Source organism: Eptatretus burgeri, chromosome 13 (genome assembly GCF_056783735.1).
Source record: "Eptatretus burgeri isolate ZD-2024b chromosome 13, Ebu_testis_v1, whole genome shotgun sequence".
NCBI lineage: Eukaryota > Metazoa > Chordata > Myxini > Myxiniformes > Myxinidae > Eptatretus > Eptatretus burgeri.
In genome coordinates this window covers 21520622-21544665 of record NC_140973.1, presented here as the reverse complement: position 1 = coordinate 21544665, position 24044 = coordinate 21520622, and the positions used below count along the sequence as shown (strand labels likewise).

Here is a 24044-nt window from a genome sequence, read left to right as displayed (position 1 = left end):
AACCGGAACCGGAACTGACGAGAGAGAACGGAGAGTGACGTCAGCGGGTTGTCAAGCGAGTGGAGGTGAGAGGCAAAGGACCTCCGTGTTCGCTTATTTTATGACACAACACAGTTTGAGCGGTGAATAGACGAGTAATATATTAACCCCCCCTCCCTCCAAATCCTCTGAGTGCGCCGTTCCCGGTCGTTGGAATTGCAAAAAAAAAATCGTTGGAATTCACATGTTTTGTTGCCTTTGTCCGCCTTGGGGAAACGCCATGTTATGGTGTATAGGAAACAGCTTGGAGTGTCGTTTCACCTTCTCGTGGCGCTTCTCTAAAACCGCTTACAATATAATGATTGTAGAACAATATTACTATTTTTACAAAATAACAACATGAATCGTAATATTAACAATAATACCGTAATACAAATAAGAATTTGTAATAATCTATATAATTCCAGCAATCTCTGTGTCTATCTGTCTGTCTGTCTGTGACCGCTGTTTCTCGACAACCACTGGTCCGATCTAATTGAAACTTGCCAGGTATATTGCTGGGGACCTGAGGATGCCTTTTCAAGGTTTCCTATTAATCGGACAACTGGTTCCCAAGTTATGGCCATTTATTTACCAAACCAATGACAGGACACGGTGCGTACGAAGCACTCCGGTTGATTTGTGATCATTTCATTGATTTGTGACGTCACAAATGTTTTTTGTTTTTTTTTGCCCATCACAATTGACGTCACAAAAAAAAAAAATTTGCACGTACGGGCAACGCACTCGTAATAATAATAATAATAATAATTTGAACGGCACTCGGTCGAGCCCCCATCAGGAGTGTTTATTTGCCAAGTCTGTTGTGGAGCGCTCAAGCACTCCATTCAAAACCGTTGAAAGGAACGTATGGCTTGGCAAGCGCTAACTCGCTGTGCCTGGTAATTGAATGCGCTCATCGGGTGAGTTCCGTGAGCAAGCGGCTTGCTATCGCTTGCCAAGCCAGACGTTCTGTATAAACCGCTTCGCAAGCCGCATGCTAACGGAACGCGCCCTCTTCTGTAAGTAAAATGGCCGCCGCAGTCGGGTTCAAAACGGTTGGTGCCTATTTCTTCAAATGTACTGTCACTGAGGACGACGTTGAAACGTGCAGTTCATACGTCATTGTCACCTCTACTTTTCATCTGAATTATTTAAAATCTAAAAACATGCGAAACCCCTCCCCCTCCCCCCAAGATGCACAGTGGGAGGTGTATTGATAAGCTTGGCGGGGGTCTCCCCCTTCTGACATCCCAGTTCTTTCTCTTTCTTTTCTACCATGAGAGAAGGTGCCATTCAGCTCATGTATAAACAGCTTGGTGTCTGGTGGTAGGGTCGGATTTAGGCATGGGCAAGCTGGGCAGTTGCCCAGGGGGCTCCACAACCAGGGGGCCTCCACATATTTCATGGAAAAAAAATTGTCAGGAAAAATGTATTTGTGAGTGCCTGAATGGTAGTTGGTAGTTAGTGGAACAGATATAAGATATTCATCTATAACAGATATAAGATATTCATCTTATCTCATTCTCTATTTCATATAGAAGTTCAGATTCTTTGTTCTTGAAAAATATACTTTGTGGATGACTGTAAATATGTCTTGTCACCTTTTTAGTATTCTAAGTTAGGGTGGGCCTCCACGACTGAAGGCTGCCCAGGGGCCACCACATGTCTAAATCCGGCCCTGTCTGGTGGGCCTCGACTAGTTTCCCTCGATCAGCAGCAGAGGATTGTGTTCAGAGGTCACTTTTATGTGGATCTTCTCGCATCAATTTGAATATTATTGGGAAATGAGATTGAGAGCCTTGCTAAACAGGCTTGTTCCAATCCACTCATTGATTTCTCTCCAATCAAAGCATTTTCAGATTTTTTTTTCTTCCTGGCATGACCCGATTTCAGTGAATTTCACACTTCCGAGGTTTTTTTTTTTTTCTCTTCAACTTTATAACTATTTCCAGGTGTATCACCTCCACCCTCTCATGACCTTGTGGAGGACATGAGACATTCTCATGAATCCGTTATACCTGGGTCATTGTTTGAATTTTCACCTTACTTCAGCAACAGCTGTTTCCATTACCCGTCACTTCCCAGTCAGTATTGATCACTTGTTTTTGTGCACTTTGGACTATATGACGGCATTAGGGACAGCTGAGGAACCCAGTGTTTCCCCTCCATACACCTTGGATTCTGCAACCACTTTTTATCTGCAGAAGGTCATTCTGGAGGTGCTTGGTTGTATCCTGTTTATTTTTGATTCTCTGACTTAACATTTCTCTTTTTACCTCTCAACAATCTCTTGTTTCGTGATATATTTTTTTCCCGGTATGTGACCATAGCCTTACATTTTGTATAACCCGATTGATTTGATGTGATCTTTCCAGGCCTCTGTAGTTGTTCAATGTGCACGTTACCTTTCCAGTGAATGGAGTCCGTCTTTTGCAGGAATGATGGAGACTATGGACTCCGCGAACCGAAGTGTGGGATTCATCGGTGCTGGGAAAATGGCCCTGGCACTGGCAACAGGAATGATTCGTTCTGGTAAAGAAGTATCCACGTGCATGTGCGGTGAAACTCCTCCATGTGTAATACTATCCCACACGTTTTGAGAGAGAAAAAAATAAACCAATGTCACCCGCAGGGTGACCCGTATCTTGCCAAAAGGTGACCACGTGTGACTTCTTTAAGGTCACACCGAGGTGAACAGAGCTGCTATCCACCAGGAGCGACTCCTTGAGGAATATCTGCCTACGAGAGATTCTGATGAGAATCGTTCTACCGAGTAACCATGAAAAATATGCTTTTGCCTAATAACGTCACCAAATGACGTCATAATGTCTCAAGATTGACATATCTAGAAAGCACTCATCGAGGTGTTCAATTTGAGGTACTACACGATATGGTTCCTAAAACTTGAAAATTTGACCTTGGGGTCAAATATGTTTGACCGCAGGCGCTAACCATGAAGGTCAAGGCCAATCGCCACCAAAAATTAATCAGCTGAGCGCCAGACCATGAACTATATTCCCATGAAGTTTGAAGACGATCCGATCAAAATTACTAAAAAAATAAGGGTTTAGTCGACTCCCCTGATTTGCGACAAAGTAACCTTGACCTTTGACCTTGACCTTCAAATTTTTATGTGCTGAAAGGGACCTCTATAGGCCTCTGATATGCGAAGTTACAAAAATTTCCAATGATAACTGTGCTCTGCAGAATTTTTTATACGTGATTACAGACCAAAAAAAAAAAAAAAAAAAATAAACATATGAAGGTCAAGGCCAATCGCCACCAAAAATTAATCAGCTGAGCGCCAGACCATGGACTATATTCCCATGAAGTTTGAAGACGATCCGATCAAAATTACTCAAAAAATAAGGGTTTCGTCGACTCCCCTGATTTGCGCCAAAGTGACCTTGACCTTCAAAATTATGTGCTGAAAGGGACCTCTATAGGCCTCTGATATGCGAAGTTACAAAAATTTCCAATGATAACTGTGCTCTGCAGAATTTTTTATACGTGATTACAGACCAACAAAAAAAAACAAAACATACAAGCTGACTAACATATCTTGCAAAACTTCGTTTTGGCAAGATAACAAACACACGGTTGGGCAGAAATTCACCAAACTTAGTTGTTATGATCACCACGTAGCAAGAATGTACAAGAGCAGTAATTGAAAAAAAAATTTTTAACTCAAAATTTGATGCTGGGTCATTTCTAGTGGAACCATTTGCCATATTTCATCTTTGCTTTAGGTGTGAAGTGTGGGAATTTGCGACGATGCACCATCGACTTCGCTCTAGTTATCTCAATAACTCAAAATTGAACTTGGGCTTTGTCTCCTGATCATGCGTCACCCAAGCATGTGACCCCAGGTTCTGATTGTACAAAGCCTGATCGGTTTGCCCATTGTCTTCTCATGTCTGTGTCCGAGCTGTTATCTGCAAACTCCTCCGGTAAACCTGAATTAACATTGAAAAACAAAAATGTATGTTTTGGGGACAATGTGAAGCGCATTTGACGTCTCCTTTCGCGTTGCCAATCACCTCTTGCAAACAAACTCGGAGGCCAAGTCTTTTTTTTAAGGTAGAATCGTGCAATAAGTTTACCAACTACGGAAATTCTACTTTCTCACAAGGATGTAACATAATCGACAATGTTGGTCAGTTTCAAAAAATGTGTCTCGAAAAAAACTTTTAATGGTGTTTGTCTCTCTGCAAGAGTGATGTGATACCGGCCTTTTGCTGATCATCAACTGATCTTCTTCCATCCTGTTGTTGCTGAATAAAAATCTAGATGCCGACCTTCACGAATAAGATTAGTTCTTATAATGAAAAGTCTATCGCCGAGCCTAAATGCCTACCACTCAAACGACACCATATAAAACTCAGTGCGACATCTTTGCGAAGTTGAAAGTCATGATGGACTGTTATGGAACATGGTTTGATTCACTTGCAGCTCATGCTATGAGATTATCATGGTTGGGAAGAGCACGGCGACACGCAGACACCCCGGTCGAGTCTATCTCAGGTGGGCCTTGGCCCGGTCGGATGATGTTCATTCACAGGGTCGGGTCGACCTATGTCATGTGGGGTATTGCACTCGGTCATCATACGAGACTGATGGATCGTTTTGGCCGATTGGTTAGAAAACCGTTAAGAAACTGCATTACGGAGTCTACGTCAGATGGCTTTGGTGACACAGCAGTTCTTTTGAAGTTTGTTAACGTGTTTCACTTTATACCACAGTCTTAAACTCGTTTTAATTGTTTTTTTAAGTTTTTTTTTTTTACAGTAACAGACTTATGAAAGAGCTTCTACATGTAATCACACACGCAGGACAAATACATCGATGGACATGAATTACAATGACTTTGGTAGACAATGGACAAACACGGATGGTATATACCGGACTTGAGCACCAGCATGTCGGCGCTTCAAGGTTCACGTGCAAGGAACGCTCCTTATTACCCCGTGCACACGAAGCGAAAAGTGAGATTAAGCAATTGGTTCACTGCCTGTCGATTTGTCTGTCTGTCTGTCCACAAACGTTAGTTTATGATCGAGGAAAACTTGATTTAAATTGAACATGAATCTGACAATGAACCTGTCGTTTAGCAGTACTTTGTCACTGAATTTGTCCTGATTGCATATGCACAGAGGGGAGTGAGATAATTTTTTTTTTACTCTGTCTCCCTGTCTGGCAGTAAAACAAAAATTGAAGATAATTCCAAATGGGAAACTTTCTGTTTTTAAGGACGTCATAAAGGACACAAACTACAGGCACGAAGAACTAATGTAACGTGTTAGGGAGGTGTAATGGACACTGCGTCAACGGCAGTAAATTCTGGGATTAATTTACTTATTTCTTCCCAATTCCGGGAAGAATGCTGGGCGTGGAGAAGATGTGTACAGGAACAAGATTTGGGGGTGGGATGGGGAGGTTACGGGGGTATGAAATATCATGATTTTGGATGGAGGATGATCTGCGATAGTGGTGAACAGCTGTCTTGAAGACCTGGAGGGAAGAATGTTATTGAAGGGAATGTGGAAGATCGTTCCACAAGCAGGAAAAACAATAGGACCACTGGACCTGTAGCTTATTTGGGCCTTGGCCTAATGTTGTTACCCAAATTTCATAGCATTCTGACTGGTGTGTCTGGAGAGGAAGGTTTTTGAAGGAATTTACACCATTTTCACAAACATTTACTAAGTGCGCCATTTTGATGCACTTCCAGTCAAGTGATCAGCATGGCCTCGACAATTTAACATCTTTACCCTGGCCTAATGTTGGAACACAAATTTTGTAGCATTCTGACTGGTGTGTCCAGTAGTGGGACAGATAACAGCAATTTTTGAGAGGAATCGTGCAAATGATGATACAAGCATCACATTTGGCACATTTGTTCTCCAGGGGATTCTAATCAAATCTGCCTGATTGGCCATTTGAAAATCCAAATTTTGAACAATTTGAAAAAAAAAAAAAACTTCAAAAAAGTCAAGATCACGAATCATTGTTGGATGCTGGCTGAGATTGGTGAATGTTTCAGAAGCATCATCAAAGACGTTCCAAGTCTGCCATGCAGTTTTCTTCCATTTACAGCGGAAGGCAGACACGACGTCACATTCAGTGAACGCATGGAAGTATGGGATCCCTCGAGCTTTCTCGGGCCCTATTGCAGAAACTACCTCATGGACTGGAATCCATCATGCCTTGGCTCCTTGGCCAAAGGCAATCCACATGTTCTCAAGACCTAGTTCCTGTAAGGATGGCAGTACAGATGTTGCTATGACTAGTACGTCCGTGTCATTAGCCTTAATGATAATGGACTTGCTACCATCCGTCGTTGCATCCCTGGCGTGTACAAATATTTGAGTGTCAGCTTCTTCATGACAACATGGAGACACAGCATCCAGTGACTTCCTCGTGTTGCTAATGGCATCTTCTCCTTTTGTGACAATGACTGTGCTTGTCGTCTGTGCTTCACACATCTTTTCCGCAAGGAAGTGAAACAGCTCAGTCTTGTTGCTGTCATCTCAAAGAAAGCTTCTCCAGTTACTTGGGGTCTTACTGGTTCCTGTCACTCTTCTTCTGATTCCTTGCCCCCTTTTCGACCTTGCCTCGGACTTCAGACTTGACTTCTTGTACACATCAAACACTACGTCTACCCTCTCGTACCTGGCACCATAGGATTCCACCTTTGGGATGATGTCTTCTTTAGCATAGTCATCAAATATCTTTGAAGTGCGTGGAGGTAGGGCATTGATAAGTGCTGAGCCATCAATGATGACTGCATCTCCCCTTGGTTCTCTGTCTGGGATGTTCACTTGCGCTTCAACAATTTCAGCCAGCTGTGACTTCAAATTTTTTTGCATTAATTTTTTTTTTTAATCAAAGTTTTCAAAATTTGGATTTTCAAATGGCCAATCGGGCAGATTTGATCAGAAAGCCCTGCAGAACAGAAATGCCAAATTTGATGCTTGTATCATAATTTGCACGATTTTTCTACTGTCTACTACACTACAGAGAAGAAGATTTTTGAAGACATTTTCTAAGTCGGCCATTTTGACCTACAATTATGTGACCAGAACAAGCTTCGCAATTCCTGTTACCAGTCAGGAGAGGAACGTTGCTGCAAATTTTCAGCCGGATGGGCCCAGCAGTTTGCCGGAGAAGTCGAAATAGGAGACGGACGGACGGACGGACGGTGCACGATGACATTACCCTTACCTGGAATTTAAATTCCAACAGAGAAGCTGAAAAGAGGAATGAATGGATGGAGGTTGAGCAGAAATTCTGGATTTTCAGAGTTTTACTACAAGGGGCTGCTGAAACATATGCACCCTGCAGATACCTTCAGGGGAGGGCGTGACAAAGCAAGGACTTGAACTTTAAATCTTGTAAGATCATCAGTTTGGCCTCTTTGGTGTTCCCATCCTGCACTTGACTCATGAAGTTTGGAATTACAGGTTCAAATCCAATATCCTGTGTTGACTTGTCCATTGCCTCCGAATGTTCTTGTCCTGCATGTGATAGCTGTTCTAGTTCCTCATTGAGCCTTGGATGAACAGCATTGTTAAATAGAAAGAGCAATTGAACTGTGTCCATTTGAAAGCACAGTCTGATGAACTTTAAGAAGTTTGTGCACAGTTGTTTGCCGTTGACCCGACGGGATTTCATTGGAATAGCCACGCAGTCAAAGCCTTAGTGACCCTCTTTCAGCATGTTGGTGAGTCGTTGATACTCTGTGGATGCATTATTAATTTGTTATGTCCCCCATGCTTTGCCGATACCTTGCAGGAGTCGTGAATTCTGGACACATCTGGGCTTCTGCTCCTTCTGATCGAAACATTGTAAAATTCAAGGTAATGTTGGAAAAATAATTTTTGTGTAAGATCCATGTTGGCTTGGAAAGCGTTCGTACGACCTCGCCAACTTGTCTATAGTGCAGAAGCTGCTGCCCAGGCAGCAACCACATTCGAAGACAGTAAGCATTATAACCTGGTATCAAGGTACCAACAAGAATAACAGAGCACTTACTCCCCACAGTACAAGCAGGAATTTGTAATTTGTTCATAACTTCCCCACTCTTTGTGAATGACACTGTGTGGTCTTTAATGTCCACCAACGAATGCTAGCAGACAGGATACCCAGTTTGACGTCCGTCTCAGGGAAGGTACACACATTTATGAATCGCCTTGCCTGCGAAACACCGGGGTGACAGTTTACAGGTGGGTCGACATTGAAACCCACACTGAGAGCATTGAGACTTTGTGCTTGGATTCAGTTTATTCAAATGTCCTCCTCACCCTCTCTATAATGTCTTTGCTAATAATGTCCTACTCTCCTCATGTCCTCCTCCCCTTCTCCTTGTTTTCACTCATCCCCATGTCCTTTCTTTCTCCAGATCGCTTATTTTATCCCTCTTACCTGTTGTTGGTGGGCTCCCCCCACCCCACTCCATTTCCAGTGTCATTTTCGTGATCTTATGTCCTGTTCCATTTTGTGTTCCAGCTCCTCCACAAGTCTCAACATGAGCCTCAACTCCAAAAAATATATATACACACATGAGTAGATAATGGACAAACACAGTATATGGAATTTGAACCTGGTGCACCTGCATCACAAACCATGGGTTCAGCTGGAAACACAGGCCAATGTGGCGTTTGCTTATTTGACTGAATATGCGAAAGCTTCATGGCTCAAGGAACATCTTTGACATTGAGGTAACAGCGATGCATTTTATGCAAGATGTTCAGTGCAGCACAACATCAGCTTACAGTTTTTAATCGGCTTGAATGTGCGCCATTCCTTCAAATCCCGGAAACCAAGCAGAGATGGTTTCAATTCACATTTTAATGGAAGACCGTTTGTTGTGGTTTGAGGGACAGGAAGGATCATTCAGTTGTTAACATTATCAACCTTGAGCCGTCTCGTGACGAATTTAGTGCCGTGTGCAAGAGAATCTGATGGAAACTGCTGACCCGGTGCAGTGCCAGCTGGAGGTACTGCATCTTGGATTATGCCATCCTGTGGATGGTGAAGCAAAGCTGATCGTCACGTCTGTATTTAAGCTGTGGATGTTGAAGATCCCGCGATGCTTTTGAAAACATCGTCGGACATAGTGTGTGAATATGTTCATTGGGTGTGGATATGGTGCAGAAATCATGGGCCGAAGGATCTTTTTCAGTCGACGACCAAGTTTCTTTGTGCTGTATATCCTTTCCTGATTGGATGAAGCCAGTTTGCCCATTTTATTTGTTCGTGCTTCCGATGGATAATTTGAACGGGTGACCGATTGATTCAATGATTGTGTTTTGACCACAAGGTGGCAGGTGCGCACGTCACAAAAAGGAATATAGACGTTGTGGAGCGCTGCAAAGTGGTCTTCATAGCCACAAAGCCAGCCGTCGTTCAAAGCGTGTTACAAGAGATATCCCAACATGTTACTGCCGATCACCTCATCGTGTCTGTCGCTGCTGGAATAAAGATTTCTTCGCTGGAGAAGGTGAGCTAGATGTGGGGTTCTTCTTGCATTTTGGTGGTGTCACTCACCGCAGGAATCTTGTTGATTGCTGTCAATGTTGCATCTCAACCGATTACCATGACTGTTTATTCTGGTAAAATGGAAACGTGAAAACAAGTGTGTGTGTGTGTGTGTGTGTGTGTGTGTGTGTGTGTGTGTGTGTGTGTGTGTGTGTGTGTGGGTGGGTGTGTGTGTGTGTGTGTGTGTGTGTGTGTGTGTGTGTGTTGTTGTTGGTTGTTATCTCCATGTGTGGGTTTCAGAAGGTGGAACGGAGCCCTCCCCGATCTCGACGCATCCACCTCGTGTTTGTACGTGTGGATATATGCATGCAAGTGTGTGCGCGTGAAAGTTGCTGTTGATGGCTGCTATCTCCACACGTGGATGGGTTTCAGGAGATGTGACCGAGACCTTCTCGGTCTGAAAGTATCCGCATCCTGTGTGCGTACGCACGTGCGTTTCGTCGGTACACATTTCATGACCTCCAACAAGCGAATGAGTTATTTTACTCCACCTGATAAACAAACCTGCTTTAGTCGTACATTTTCCCATGCAGGATTTACTTCACCAACCCAGGGTGATTCGAATGATGCCAAACACTGCGTGCAGCGTTCAAAAGGGAGCCACGGTGTTCAGCCTCGGCATGTGGTGCAAACAGGCAAGCGCTCGCATTCACAAGCTTTTTAAAAAAAAAAAAAAATACTCTTCACTGGCTTTATCAGCTGTATGAAATAACAACACATAGATTACATTCGTAGTCGCCCGACGACATTTTGTTTTTCTCTCACGAGCACCTATTCAAGCCTGGTGTTGGCTTAGTGGTTAGGGTGGCGGCTTGGGATCCAAGGCTCCTGAGTTCAAGCCCTGTTGGCTGCTGAATTAACACCAGGGGGTTGACTCAGCCTGTCATCCTTCCGAGGTCGACGAAATGAGTACCAGTGTACTGGTCCCGGTGTATGCCCCGGTTAGAATAGGTGTACCATATCCCTGTGTGTCGTAAGAGGCGACCAGGGTTGGCGTCAGGAAGGGCATCCGGCCATAAAACATTGCCTCAAGAAAAAGCCCAACCCCTGCATAGCAGGGAAAAATGGCTGTAAAAACGGTCATTTTTTTTTTTTCACGAGCACCTATTAATCTCACGAAAATCTCACGTTAATCTCTCAAAAAATGTTTGCAGGGAGATGCATTGCTGTTGCAGAAACTGCTGACACCATGTGGTTTCGTGGCGGAGGTTCCAGAAAGCTGCATCGATGTCCATACGGGCATGAGCGGCAGTGGTGTTGCCTATGTAAGGCTTTGTGCATCGATAGCAACGATAGAGCATTAGGATGCAAAAAAACCAAAAAAAACCCGACATGACTGTTATTAGCTCTGCCATCGAATGTGGGCGGAGGTTATGTTTTCACTCCTGTCTGTTTGTCTGTCTGTGAAAAGGATGTCTCAAAAAATATACGGACAGATTCGGACAAATCTTGGTGAACAGGTTGTGTTTGTGACTAGGACGAAACAATCAGATTTTGATGAAGATCCCAAGCCGGATCTGGATCCGAGAATTTTTCTTAACCGATTCCTTACCATTGAGTAATGCGACTAAAACTGATATATAGCGTGATATCTCGAACAGGTATTGACCGATTCGGACGAAACTTCATGGACAGGTTAGGTGTGTGAGAAGGATGAATCCATTTGCTTTTGGTGAAGATCTGGATGCAGATACGAGAATTTTTTGAGTGCTTCTTCACCATTGAGATATGGGGCCAAAAACGATACGTAGCATGATGTTTCAAAACCTTGTGGACGTGTTATGACAAAACGATTCGGATTAATTGGTTATGTGACAAGAACAAGCCAATTAGATTTTGCTTCAGGTCCGGAGCCAGATCCGGCCTATCAGTGGGATACAAAACGTAAACTGTTCAGCCTGGCGGATGTATGCACTCTACCGAGTGTCCTTCCAGTTTGTCTCATGTTAACCTCGAATTATTACAAACCAGCGCTGTATGTGCAGCTCATTGTGATTTAAATGGACTGGATTTGGGGATTGGTTGGGATTTTGTCAGTAAGCAAGGAAAGACCAGGATGGGAGGATCAATCTGAGATCTGCCAGCAGACTTCGGCGCTGTTCTTCACCTGCAGGGGTTAGTATTCGCGGAAGCATTGGCAGATGGAGCAGTGAAAATGGGAATGACAAGAGACTTGGCAAACAAGATCGCGGCACAGACTTTGATTGTGAGTAAAAGTGCTTTCTATTTTTAGGCTAACTTTACGATTACCTTTCTTTTGTTTACTTATTTGTTCACTAGCTATTTACCTGCCCAACCTTTGGGTATAGAATGTGAATTTAACGTGGAGTTCAACTTCTTTGCCGATAGCAGATTGCGTCGTATGTCGATAGCAATTTTTAAAAACTGCATTCTACTACATACTTGATAGATGTAATCACATTTCACTGCATATTTAGACGTACACACATTGTACTACGTACTTGATAGTCTTGCTGAGCTTGGACTGCGCATACAAGTTTGCACAAAATTTGCTCTTGCTGAGAGGGGCGGAGCTCACATCAATCAAGCAAGCAAACTCTGTTTCATATAAATACAGTGGACGCTCTCATACCTGTAGTAATTGCCCAATCCAAAGACTTTTGCGGAGCACTTAAAATTTCAAAGGCAAAGTTGTGTGACGAGGGAAGTGGAAGCAAGACAAAGATTATGCGTGAAGGTCAAAGTGAGGACGGCTTATCCATGACTTGTTGTGGTGGATAACTCGTTTATGGCCACACTGAAACAGGAAAAATCCCTTAACTTCTTCAGGTCTTCAGGTCTCCTTAATTATCGAAGTCCTTGGGGCCAAATCAGACACACCACAGGAGATAGACAACAGAAAGGGGTCACAGGATTGAAATACCGGGAGCCGTGTCTGGCAGGACACGCCTGGCCTGGCACTTAAGACACAATATGATGATGGGTGGCAAAACAGAGTCCGTTAGAGCAGAGCAGCGGCTTCCATGTGCAGGAGCCTGACTTGAGGAGTGAAAAGGGGGGATGTGTGGCTGGCTGGGTGGAGATGTGGCGTCGTGCCGCAGCTTGGCTGATCTCACGCAGCCTCTCCACTGTCAGTCCCGGGCATCTTTTCACATCACCAAACGCCGCGTATGCCTTTATCACTTCAGGCACATACGTCATTAATGACACACTGCGCACCACCCCTCTCTCTCACTGTGGCAGTTGTCACACTTTATGTCGATAATCCTCAGAGGTCACAGGACTTGTCCTGGTTTCAAAAGCGCGTCTTTAATTCATGTGAAAACTAAAAAAGGAAAAATACAGCCATTCAGAACATGCCGTTACTTATGGTGGCATCCCGAACTTGCTACGTGCTTTACAAAAACCTACTATGAAACGTTTTGCATCCAAACAATCCAATAATTTGCCTCAAGTCACTTCAAGAGGTTCAGCAATAAATTGAGATTCAGCTTACCTCGATCCAAGGGTTGTGTATTATCGAGAAAAACATCGAAAATGGAGCCGATCAGTTCTTTCGTTCGTCACAGGCAAAACAGTACGGCGGGAAGAAGGCGGAAGTGCAAGAATGCGAATACGGTGCCCAAACGCCACAGGAAGTCAAAACACAACTTGCATAAACAACAGCTGCACTCACCATTGCCCCAAGTTCCGTTTCCTTGGTGACGGACCACCCATCTCCTACTTGTTACTTAGGCGGCTCCTCCGTTTTCCTCTCGGACTATACTGAAGCCGCTTTCACGCCAAACTCGTGCTCAAGGCCGACGCACACTTAAAGGGAACGTAAACGACAGACAACAGAGGACAGGACATTAAATATAAGGTCAGAAGGGATGGTAAGTTCAGACACACACGACTGGGAAGCTCGACGGTGTCTAACTATACATTTAAGCGCACATATCTACTATTACATTGAATTCCTTAACACTTATGCTGAGATATTCATGAAGGAAATAACTGTACTATACTCGGCATCTTCAACCCACGAGGAGTCATTTCCATAGCAAAATCTATACCATACGAGATGGTTTGCAGTCTGTCTGTCAGTCACCATTTTTCTCATAGATGGCCAAATGGATCTTCGTCAAACTTTCAGAGGTTCATCAGTGAGTGCCGAGGAGTGTTTTCGGCAAAAGAAAAATATTTTGAAAATTGTGAAAACAAAAGGTTGAATTTTTTTTTTTTTGCATTTTTATTTATTTATTTGTTTTAATCGCTCTTTCGTGCCTAAGCCTCCGTAGCGACGTGAAAGGTAATGTGAAACGTGAAAGGTGATATTAAATAAAGCACAAGCAATATACATGGCACTCTGGATCGACGTTGTACACAGCAAAGCAACTGATGACTGGCTTTCCTTTCCCCTTTCACTCTGCTTTTTCCATTTTTATAAACTCGAGCAAGAATATTCGTGAAAGCCCTTCCGTCGACAAACTGCTTGTAAGTGCTCGATGATTCTATATCTGGAAGTAACCGGGAAGTTCCCCGAACTTTGACGATCTTTCCACACTGCTGAAAGGCGTAACGACAACAAATTATAACTTTTCACCTTTTCACTTTTCACTGCAATTGCTTTCACTCTCCTTTACTTTTAGAATAAAAATCTCACTTCAACAACCATTACACAGTCATATATATATATATATATATATATATATATATATATATATATATATATATATATATATATATATATATATATATATATATATATATATTTTTTTGAACAATTTGTTCCATATCGAATCATCGGCATACAAGCTTAACTTAACATCACACTGAACCGATACTACACCATCTACAGTCAGTGACTCGGAACAAATTTGTGACGACCAATGCGTTGTTGCATATCAGGCAACTTGTACGTATCATTGTGGATTAAGAAGGTTTTACTAACGTTTTAAAACCATCACCTGAAACACCAACAGGGAGCGGGGATGATGCTGCTTGAAAGTGGGCAACACGTGGGTTTGCTGAAGGACAACGTCGTGTCTCCTGGAGGCACGACCTCACACGGACTCCACCAGCTGGAGAAGGGTTGTTTCCGTGCTACGGTCATTAATGCCGTGGAGGCCGCAACAATGCGTTCTCAGTTTTTGAGCAACCAATGAATGTGCTTTTCCTTTCCAGGACAAAATGTGCCATTCTGTTCACATTTCTTCTGCAATGGCTCAGTAAATGTGTTCATCGACCACATTATGAGTTCTGGTTTGTTTTGACTCGTCCATTTATAACAAGTGGAGATTAGATCTGGGATTTGTTTTTTTTTGATGCCTCTGTCGTCGAAACCCGGAGGAATATTTTCGGGTTGTCAGTGATTTTTCTGTTTTATTTATTTATTTTTATGCCTCTGCTGACGAAGTCGCTGGAGACATGATGTTTTCAGGTTGTCCGTGCGTGTAGTCAGTGCATGCTAATTTTTGCTGTTTTCTCTGCAACTGCTTATCCAATTGACACAAAATTTTCACCACACGTGCGACTACTCATGTAGAATGTTTAAATGATAATTACGACGTCATCTGTCATGTGGGGTGGCAGCCATGTTGGAAAAATGGGAAAAAAAACTTTGGACTTCTTTATCTCCAAAACCGCTTCATGGTAAAAATTGAAACTTGGCACATGTGAAGTATTCCTCTTGGGAAACTTGTGTGACTCTTTGATGATGTCATAGATGGCTTAGTTATGACATCATAATTGCAGACATTGAACGCTTTATCCGATCAGTGTGAAAATTTTTCAAGATCATCTTGGGCTAAATTTTATGGGGGGAAAAATTGATGACTTCATTGGTCATGTGGTTCGGCAGCCACATTGTTTTTAAAAGGTCAGAGGTCATGTTAGCGAAAAATTACGTTACCGTGCTAAATTGTGAACCAGCGATGGGATTTTGTCCAAACTTGGTATAAGTATACAGCATGATACAAAGATGAACTGATTACATGGCGGCATCAAGAGATCAAAGGATAAGGTCCATGATAAGTTTTTGTTTCCACAATAACTTAAGAACGGCTGAAGGGATCTACGTCAAAGTTGGTACAAGTATGTATCATCAGGTCAGGTCAAGTATGGGAGCATGCGTCGCAGAACCACGTTGCTGCGTCTACTTTCCGCTCAAGAGGCCTCCGTCTGGCCATCCCCCAGGCAGATGCCTGGTCCATCCCCATCTCCTTGAGATGCCGATCAACGTGCTGCAACCAGAAGGCACGTGGTTGGCCCATTGACCTCCTCCACTCATGAGGCTCCCTCCCTGAGAAAATTTGGTGAGCAGGATCAGCATCAGGAAAACGAGCCACATGTCCATACAGCTGCAGCTGACACTCATGGACAATGCAGGTAACAAATCTCATTTGAGTCTCTCTCAGCAACCACTCGTTTGACACAAAGTCCAACCAGCGATAGCCAAGGATTCTCCTCAGAGACCTTGTACCAAAGAATTAAGTCTCCATCTCAGATCCCGAGTCAGAGTCCAAGTGTCAGATCCATAGAGCAAGACAGGAAGCACCAAGGACCTGAATTCTCAGACTTTCGTCATCCTGCACAGGTGCCGACAGCGCCACACCCCATGATCCAATGAATCCCCAGGCCCGACTCAGACATCTATTGACCTCTGGCTCACAGCCAGCAGAGGCACGAATATCACTGCCAAGGTAAGTGAATCTCTCCGTGACTTAACATCCTCACCACAAACGGGTACAGACAAGACAGCAGTATCCAATATGTCACTGAAAGCCTGGATCTTAGTTTTAACCCAGGAAACCCGCAAAGCCAGTGGCTCTGATTCCTCATTAAGCACCTCGAGGTCCACCAAAAGGATATTCAGAATCTCCGCAAAGATGGCTGCATCATCTGCGAAATCAAGGTCAGAGATCTTGATATTCCCAAATGATGCACCGCATCTTGATCTCTCTGACATCCTCCCCAGAATTCAGTCTATACAAGGGCTGAAAAGTGTGGGGGCCAGTACATACCCCTGATTAACTCCAGTAGCAACTGGAAATAAGTCAGACATGGTATCACCACATCTCACAGCACTCTCAGTCCCAGAGTACAGTTTAGTCTTCATATTGATCAGTTTTAGTGGCACCCCACGAAGACCAAGAATCCTCCAGAGGGCATCCCGATTCACTGAATCTAATGATTTGCAGAGATCAACATCTGCTGCAAGCAGCCCCTGCCGGAACTCTCGTCTGCGTTCAGTGAGGACCCAAAGAGCAAGGATATGGTCAATCGACCTCTTTGGTGTAAAGCCTGACTACTCTGGGCGCTGGTGCTCAAACAGATGGTGGTGAACCCTATCAAGAATTATCCGGGAAAAGACCTTGCCCGGCACTGAGAGCAGCGTTACCTCTTGGTAGGTGTTGCAGTCCCAGTGATCACACTTCCCTTTGCAGAGAGGGATAACCAGGCCCCTCTTCCAGTCAGTTGGGATGATGCCTGTGTTCCATGCAAAGCACAGAACTGAATGCACCGACATGAGTACAGCATTTCCACCAGCCGTGAGAAGCTCAGCATGGATGCCACAGAGACCAGGAGCATCACCGCATTTCAACTGGTTCACCGCAGCTTGTTTCCACAAACAAAGGTGGATCACAGTTGATTGGAGGGGCAGGAATTGGGATTGTAACACCCCTGACATCCAACTTGACAGCTGAAGGGTCAGTCTGGTACAGACGCTCAAAGTAACCACTTTTGACTCCTCTGTCAAGAGCCCACTACCCTCCGCTCCAACTGCAGTACACCAAGGGATGGGTTTGGAGGAACACAATGTGCGAATTCTCATGTAAACAGGACGCGAATCACTTCACCACAGGTGGTGCTCTACCCCCTCACAGATTCCTCGCACATAGGCCTCCTTGTCCACCCTCAGTGCACGTACAGTTTTTCGCCTCAACTCCATGAACAGGTCAGCTCTGCCATTAAGCCTGGCCCTGTGACTCTGATCAATGGTATCTGGCGTCCCTAGAGAGGACAAAATTCTTCTTCGCCCAACGTTGAGTTCCAAGACATGCACCGGCAACATCAAGGATGGTGGTGTTGAAGGTACTCCACAATTCTTTAGGATTCCCCAAAGCACCCAGACCCCCCAAATCCCCACTCAGCCTGTTTGCAAACTCCTCAACTACCCTTTCATCCTTGAGCTTGCCAACATCCAGCCGAGGCTGGGATGGTACCATTCTTCTGGATTTCAGCTGCAACTTCAGAGTTGCTGCAACAAGCTTGTGGTCTGTATTGAGGAACTGAGCACTCTGGTCGACCCTGCAGAACTGGATCATCCTCCAGCACCCATCAGTGAGAACATGGTGAATCTCCTTTGCCACACCACCAGCGTTGGAATACCAACTCCAACGATGAGCCTGTTGGCGATGAAGCCATGAACCAGCCACCTGAAGTCCATGACTTCTTGCAAAGTCAAGGAACTTATTGCTATTCTGGTTCACAGTTCCAGATCCATGGGGACCAACGCATGTCGGATAACCATCCCTATCAATGCCAGTCCCCCATGGAAATCCCCCAAGACTAGAAGAATATCTCGCCTGGAGCACTGATCACCCAGACTCGAGTGCGGTATAGAATGCGTCCTTCACGGTGAGATCACTCACCTCAGTCGGAACATATACAGAGACCAGGGAAACAACACCTGAGGAGTGATGAATTCTTGGTCTCATATGCTCGTTGACCCGTGTTACCTCAATTATCATTGAAGTCGGCTTATTGGACACAGCTAAAGCAACTCCTTGGGCATGGTTGCCATCAAAGCAACCAGACCAATAGAAGGGGGAACCACCTATCATCATCTCACCACTATCCGGTCTCCGTACCTCAGAGAGAGCTGCAATACCGATGTTCAAACGCTTGAGCTCAGATGACAACAGAGACAAGTGATCATCCTCTCTTAGGGATAGGACATTCCAGGCACCCACCTGAAGGGACTGCCTCAGGTTAACCCAAGGAGATCGCCGTCTGGTGGCGGACACCTCAGCACCACTCCGCCACACACCACCGCAATCTGATCCAGGAAGTTTCGTCCATGCTTTTCCTCCTATGATCAAAGAGTGGGGGTCCCGAAGGCTTTGCCCCAATCCCGTCATCTGGTGAGCTGCCCTGCGAAGAACAGCAGCACAGGAGGTACTCCCACAGAGTGGGCTTTCAGTTTTCCTTGCATTTGTGGGTTTTGCGGCATGAAGTGTTTTATGGTGGCCAGAGTGCAAATCCTGCTACAAACCTCCGAACAAAAAAGTAACCCAACTGCAGGAGGGTGTCCGCAGACACAGTTCGGCACTAGATATGGATGGGCGTTGGCTCACAAGGAGCTCCTCCGCCCTTTGACAGGTTTTGTTTTTAATCTTAATGGATGTGCATATCCATACATCCTCCTCACCAGGAAACCTGGTGGGGGAGGGGGTCTAGTTGCTGACAACCCGACCATGAAACAGGTTAATGCAGGTTTACATGGTACCTGTAGCAAGTCACAGATCTAATCTGGCCTGACCTGACAATCCGTGTCTGAAGTGGGATATGAACCTACGACTCCATCTGGAGACCAGATGTGTAATGATGTATACATAAACTGATGAGATTATGGGGGTCAGTAGGTCAAAGATCATATCAGGTAAAAATGTGATATTTGAGAACAGCTGAAGGGATTTAAAGAGCAGGTTGTGGGTCAACAAACATGTTCTGAAAATTTATCAATATGATTATATGTGCATTAAATAGTTCGATGCAAACTATTGTGGCTGCCAAACTATTGGGACAATTAATGAAATTTAACTCTGAAGTTGTTATTTCTCGAGGCTGTTGAAAAAAACAGCCGCGTGCCCATATATGGATGGTGACGTCACGTTCTCCAAAACAAAGCGGAAGCTCACTCGCTCATTGAAGAAGTGTCCAGTTCAGCGGGCCGTTCTTTCGCTTTTTTTTGAGCTTGCAACTGTCTATATTATCCTTTTTTATTTTGAATTATTGTAGAACAAAGTTATTTGGATATTTGTACATCATGCCTCGTACGTGTGTCATGTTTTGCGAAAATGGCTGGAAAACGGGTAATCGCTCCCACCGATTCCCAAAGGAATCAAACATTCGCCGGCAGTGGATAAGATTTGTACAAACAAAACGGGCGAATTTTCCCCCAAAGAAAACGGGTAAAGAGGACCCTTTGGATGGACTTGTCATTTGTGGTGACCATTTCACAGCCGAGGATTACGAAGGCAACGCAATTAGTGAGCTCGGTTTCAAAACAGCTGCTCAAGTGAGATTGAAGCATGACACTGTGCCCACCATTCAGCCTTCTCCTCCTCAGCTGGCTCCTGCTTCGTCTTCTCACACTGTCACCTCTCAAGGATTGGGGCATTGTGTTTATCTATAAATGCGCATAAGAAATCGAGAAATTATTAGAATACAGTAAGTCATCACTATCCGGAAGTCCGTACGTTGTAACCCGTAATGGGGAACGCGGCTGAGAATCTCTTCCCCATCATCACTTTCGCTGGGGTCAAGCTCAGCTGTCAGAAAGACTTCAACACCAAGGGTCCATTATATTTGGGTCCATTATTGATTCATTCTTATTATTATATCAAGTTAAAAATTATTATATCAAGTCACAGACGAATCAAACTTTACATTATTTCATGCATCAAACAAGAAAATGAAAATCTACAAACCAATCTGTCTGGTGGAGTCTGTCATTGTGAACTGCCGGGCAGTCAATCCTGCCAATTGTACACGAAATAGGCCGTTTTCTGGCACTTGCAAATGGCTCAAATTTATATGGCTCAGGGCCAGAAACTCCATAGTATAAATTCCCATCATCCTCCGACTCGTCCTCGGCAATATCGGAATGAAAACACTCAATTTCATCGCCGCTGAAATCACTCTCTGATTCGCATCTCGCCATTGTTCACACGCTGTTTCCAAATGTTCACGAAGTTTTCGGAGAACGTGACGTCATAGCATCTTCGGTAAATTCTGGTCTGTTTTTCGATCACTGACAAAAGTTTTGACTCAAAGTTAATTTTCGCATATTTTGAGTTTCAAATGTAACAAAATAATTGCCCAACGATTTTATTAATGTGCTTACAACCTTCGAATCACGCGAAGTCATCAGCGACCCAAAACCTGCTCTTGAAATCAAACTTGGTACAAGTATGTATAATTCCATAACAATGTACCTTGTTGAGTTTGTACTATGCAATAAAATGGCCAATTGACCCCTCTGTTCCCAATCCAGTGGCGATTGAAACTTGAAGAAAAGCAACTTACTCTAACAAAGCAATTTTAAATGGATTTTACCCCTCAAAAGCCTTAAAAGCGATAACTGGAAATATTGCGACAAACAACTCCATTCCCTGTGTCGGAGTGGTGACCTGTCCAGGATTGTGCCCAATAGTCAAGGATACTGCTTCGGCAGCACCAATGCTCTGCACAGAGTATGGTCCCTTTGGATGGATGGAACTCCATTCGGATGTTGTCCAGGGTTCAGTTACAGTCCTTAAAAGAGTGCTTTTGAAACAAAGGGACGAGAACAGGAGCCAAGGTGATAAACATCACAACTTGGTTAAAAGAATAAGAGTCTATCTTGTGTACCTCGCCCCATCGCTCTCCCTTCCACAGATCTCCTAATGTCTCTGTTCCCAGTCTGTTTTGTATTTCCCTCACCCCCCCCCCCCTTTTTGGCTCCTGCTCCCTTTGTTATATGTTCTGTGTGTTAGCTCTTACACAAACCTCGACAATGTAAACAAAAAAAGGGATACTTTATGAAGTGGGAGGGCTCCACTCCACTTTTTGACACCCCTGCTGAAGGGGATTACAACCACCTGAAAGCCCATCCCAGAAAAGGTTATAAGATGAACTTGCACAGGCTCCAAAGAAGGAGAAGGAACCTATTCAGGTTTATCAAAGGACCTCGTTCCTTGACACACCTGAGCTCCTGACAACATACAAAGTTGTCTTCCACAGCCTGGAGTACGTTGTCTCCCCTCTGGGCTGGTGCTCTCGCCTCATACCTTTCTCAGCTTCATGCTGTGGGAACCAAGGCTTTTAGGATCATTGGTATCCCCATGATGAAGCTGAGTCTTTGGGTCTCTCACTTTCTCACCGCAGGCAGGTTGGTGGTCTTTCTGTCTTATACCTTCTCCTCTCTGGCCTCGCCTCCCCGGTCTGTGATTCCTCCCCCCCCCCATATTTCCACAGGGCGCTCAAGGTCCATCAGCAACTCCCTCCTGGTGAAACTACAAAAATAAAGAATCACGGTTCACCTTCACTCTTTCATTCCTCTTCTTTCCCGCCTCTCGAACAAACTCCCACACGCTCTTCAATCCCACTCCTCCCTCCTTGTCTTCAAAACAGCTGTTCACCACCATCTCATATATTCCCCCATCAAAACCTTGATCTTTTCTATCCCCATTGATCCACCCCAGACCCACTTCCTTCAAATTCCCTGTTTTCCTTCCTGAAAGTCCCTGTAGTGTCCATCTTGTTTACCCCGTGTTCCCCACCCCATCCCTCTCCCTTCTACAGATCTCCTAATGTCTCTGCTCCCTACTGGTTTGTGCCTGTCTTTCCCACCCCTCTTATTTCCTGCTCCCTTTATTGTACGTTTCTGTGTGTCAGCTCTGATACTAGCCTTGACGATGTGAACAAAAAACCCCCTTAAATTGTGGGGAAGTAAAGAATCCTAGAACAGAGCAGTTGAGGGAAGAAGCTGGAGCAATAAAACTGGAGCAACAGTAATGGGGTGATGTACTTTTTGTCTCCCAGGAATTTTTTAGTGCCATGCCAGAAGATGATAGAATTTTGCAGCTTTCATATTGGTACAGGTTTAGTGCTGCCACATATTTCCAAATAAAAAGCGGTTTATGGGGGTAATTGTCATATTTTTGTTTTGTGGATACAAGTAATATAACACGGCCAGAAACACTCTGCACTCGGGAGTTATCCTCTGACCTTTCTACTCATGGATTATATTCCAAATGGAATAGGTTACAAGCAAAACTTGTATGGTGCAGTGCCAGCACGGGACACTGCAGCACGAAAGCACGTTCAGCACTGAGCCTCTACGGTCTGCGCGCAACATCATTGTGCGGATTCAAGAAATTGCTGTAGTTTGATCGCATCGTGTAAAGGACATCGGTGTTCTTCCCAAATTTGCACTCGTATAACTTCATCGCGATGTGTGAAGAGGTCTTTCCACCCTCACAGGATTTTCAGTGCTTCACTTTCTTGTGGAATTGATTCTTTAGTTCGTGAGAGCTTCCAGCAATGGCATTATGGAATTGCTTGATGCACAAGCTTCTTTCAGAGAGCCACAGGACTTCAGCCTTTTTATTTTTTTTTATTAATACAAACTGAGACGACATCATCAGAGCACGCAGTAATTCAGTTTTAGACAATTTTGGTTGTCACTTTAAAAACTCAAGAGAAAGTTTAGGATCTCTGGGGGGAGAAAAAACCCAGCTCTGACTATCCATACAGCAGTATCCACCTTGCTCCATGTGATTGGCTGGCTGCTCTCCATTCAGAAAGTAAGTCCATGGTGTCCAGTTTTGCATCATCCTGTGTTTTGAAAAAAAAATATATATATATACATATAAAGCGAACCAACACTAATTTTTCGGGTGGTAGAATATCTTACGTGTATGCACATTCACATCAGAGCCGTTCAGTCTGGTTCAAATCTTGGCCCCAGCTTGCTGTCATCCTGGTGTCTCGCATGCAGGGTCAGCCATAAATGTGTGTGTTGTCCCTCAGACGGACGTTGAACCGGGCGTCCTGTCTGCCAACATTATTTGGTAACATGATCACATGGAGTCCTTTGCAAAGAGTAAGTGAGCTATAGCCGGCACCATGAACAAATTCCAAATTCCTACTCTGGCTGACTGCTGGTATGGTGTCGTGTCTCAGAATCACGAGTTAGAACACAGTTCTTCATAGGAACAGGTTTTTTGTTGTGTTTTTTTTTTTTTTCTTTCTTCCATTTGCTAGTAATCACTGCAGTCGCACCTCCTGTAGCATGTTTTGCAATCAAACTTTGCTTTATTTTAGCCGTTGATTCAATAACCTTTATTCAAAAGTCAGCAAGTCTTATGTGGATGCCGTTGATTGATCTATAGTATCAACTTGTAAGCCTGGTGTTGGTTTAGCGGTTAGGGGGGTTGACTTGGGATCCTAGGGTCCTGAGTTCGAGCCCCGTTTTCCGCTGAATTAATACCAGGTGGGGTTGTCTCAGCCTGTCATCCTTCTGAGGTCGGCAAAATGAGTACCAGTGTACTGGTAATAGGGACACTTCATCAGCGGCATAGCCGTGTCCCAACCAATGATGCAACCAGCAGCCATAAGGCTGCACTCAAAGGAAAGAAAGTATCAATTTGTCAGGTTGCTAAATGGTCCTTTCAGAGAGAAAGAGTGTGAGATTTGTCAAGATTGAAAGACTTATTCCAAGTATTCTAGGATAGCAGGAACCCTTTATAAAGACATAGCAACTTTTGATT

At 44.2% G+C, this 24044-nt stretch overlaps 1 protein-coding gene across 2 annotated transcripts; it reads left to right on the top strand.

Moving 5' to 3' along the window:
* The first annotated feature begins 2 nt into the window (after positions 1 to 2).
* PYCR3 (pyrroline-5-carboxylate reductase 3) lies at positions 3 to 14754 on the top strand. 2 transcript variants are annotated; one of them, XM_085851623.1, is made up of 8 exons: positions 3 to 65; positions 2458 to 2553; positions 7816 to 7880; positions 9344 to 9523; positions 10095 to 10196; positions 10716 to 10826; positions 11675 to 11767; positions 14487 to 14754. In XM_085851623.1, the coding sequence occupies exons 2-8, from the start codon at positions 2460 to 2462 to the stop codon at positions 14667 to 14669; spliced, it is 828 nt and encodes a 275-aa protein (XP_085707749.1). In that variant the 5' UTR covers positions 3 to 65; positions 2458 to 2459; the 3' UTR covers positions 14670 to 14754. The 2 variants fall into 2 exon arrangements, with proteins under 2 accessions (XP_085707749.1, XP_085707750.1); XM_085851624.1 differs by lacking the exon at positions 3 to 65 and adding an exon at positions 8530 to 8741 and having other exon boundaries at positions 2501 to 2553.
* The last annotated feature ends 9290 nt before the right edge of the window (positions 14755 to 24044 follow it).

Excerpts from the sequence above, each read along its gene's own strand:
- PYCR3 (XM_085851623.1), top strand. The coding sequence starts at position 2,460 with ATGATGGAGACTATGGACTCCGCGAACCGAAGTGTGGGATTCATCGGT. Across the intron at positions 7,881-9,343 it reads GAAACATTGTAAAATTCAAG|GTGGCAGGTGCGCACGTCAC; the intron begins GTAATGTTGGAA and ends TTTGACCACAAG. Across the intron at positions 9,524-10,094 it reads AGATTTCTTCGCTGGAGAAG|GATTTACTTCACCAACCCAG; the intron begins GTGAGCTAGATG and ends TTTCCCATGCAG.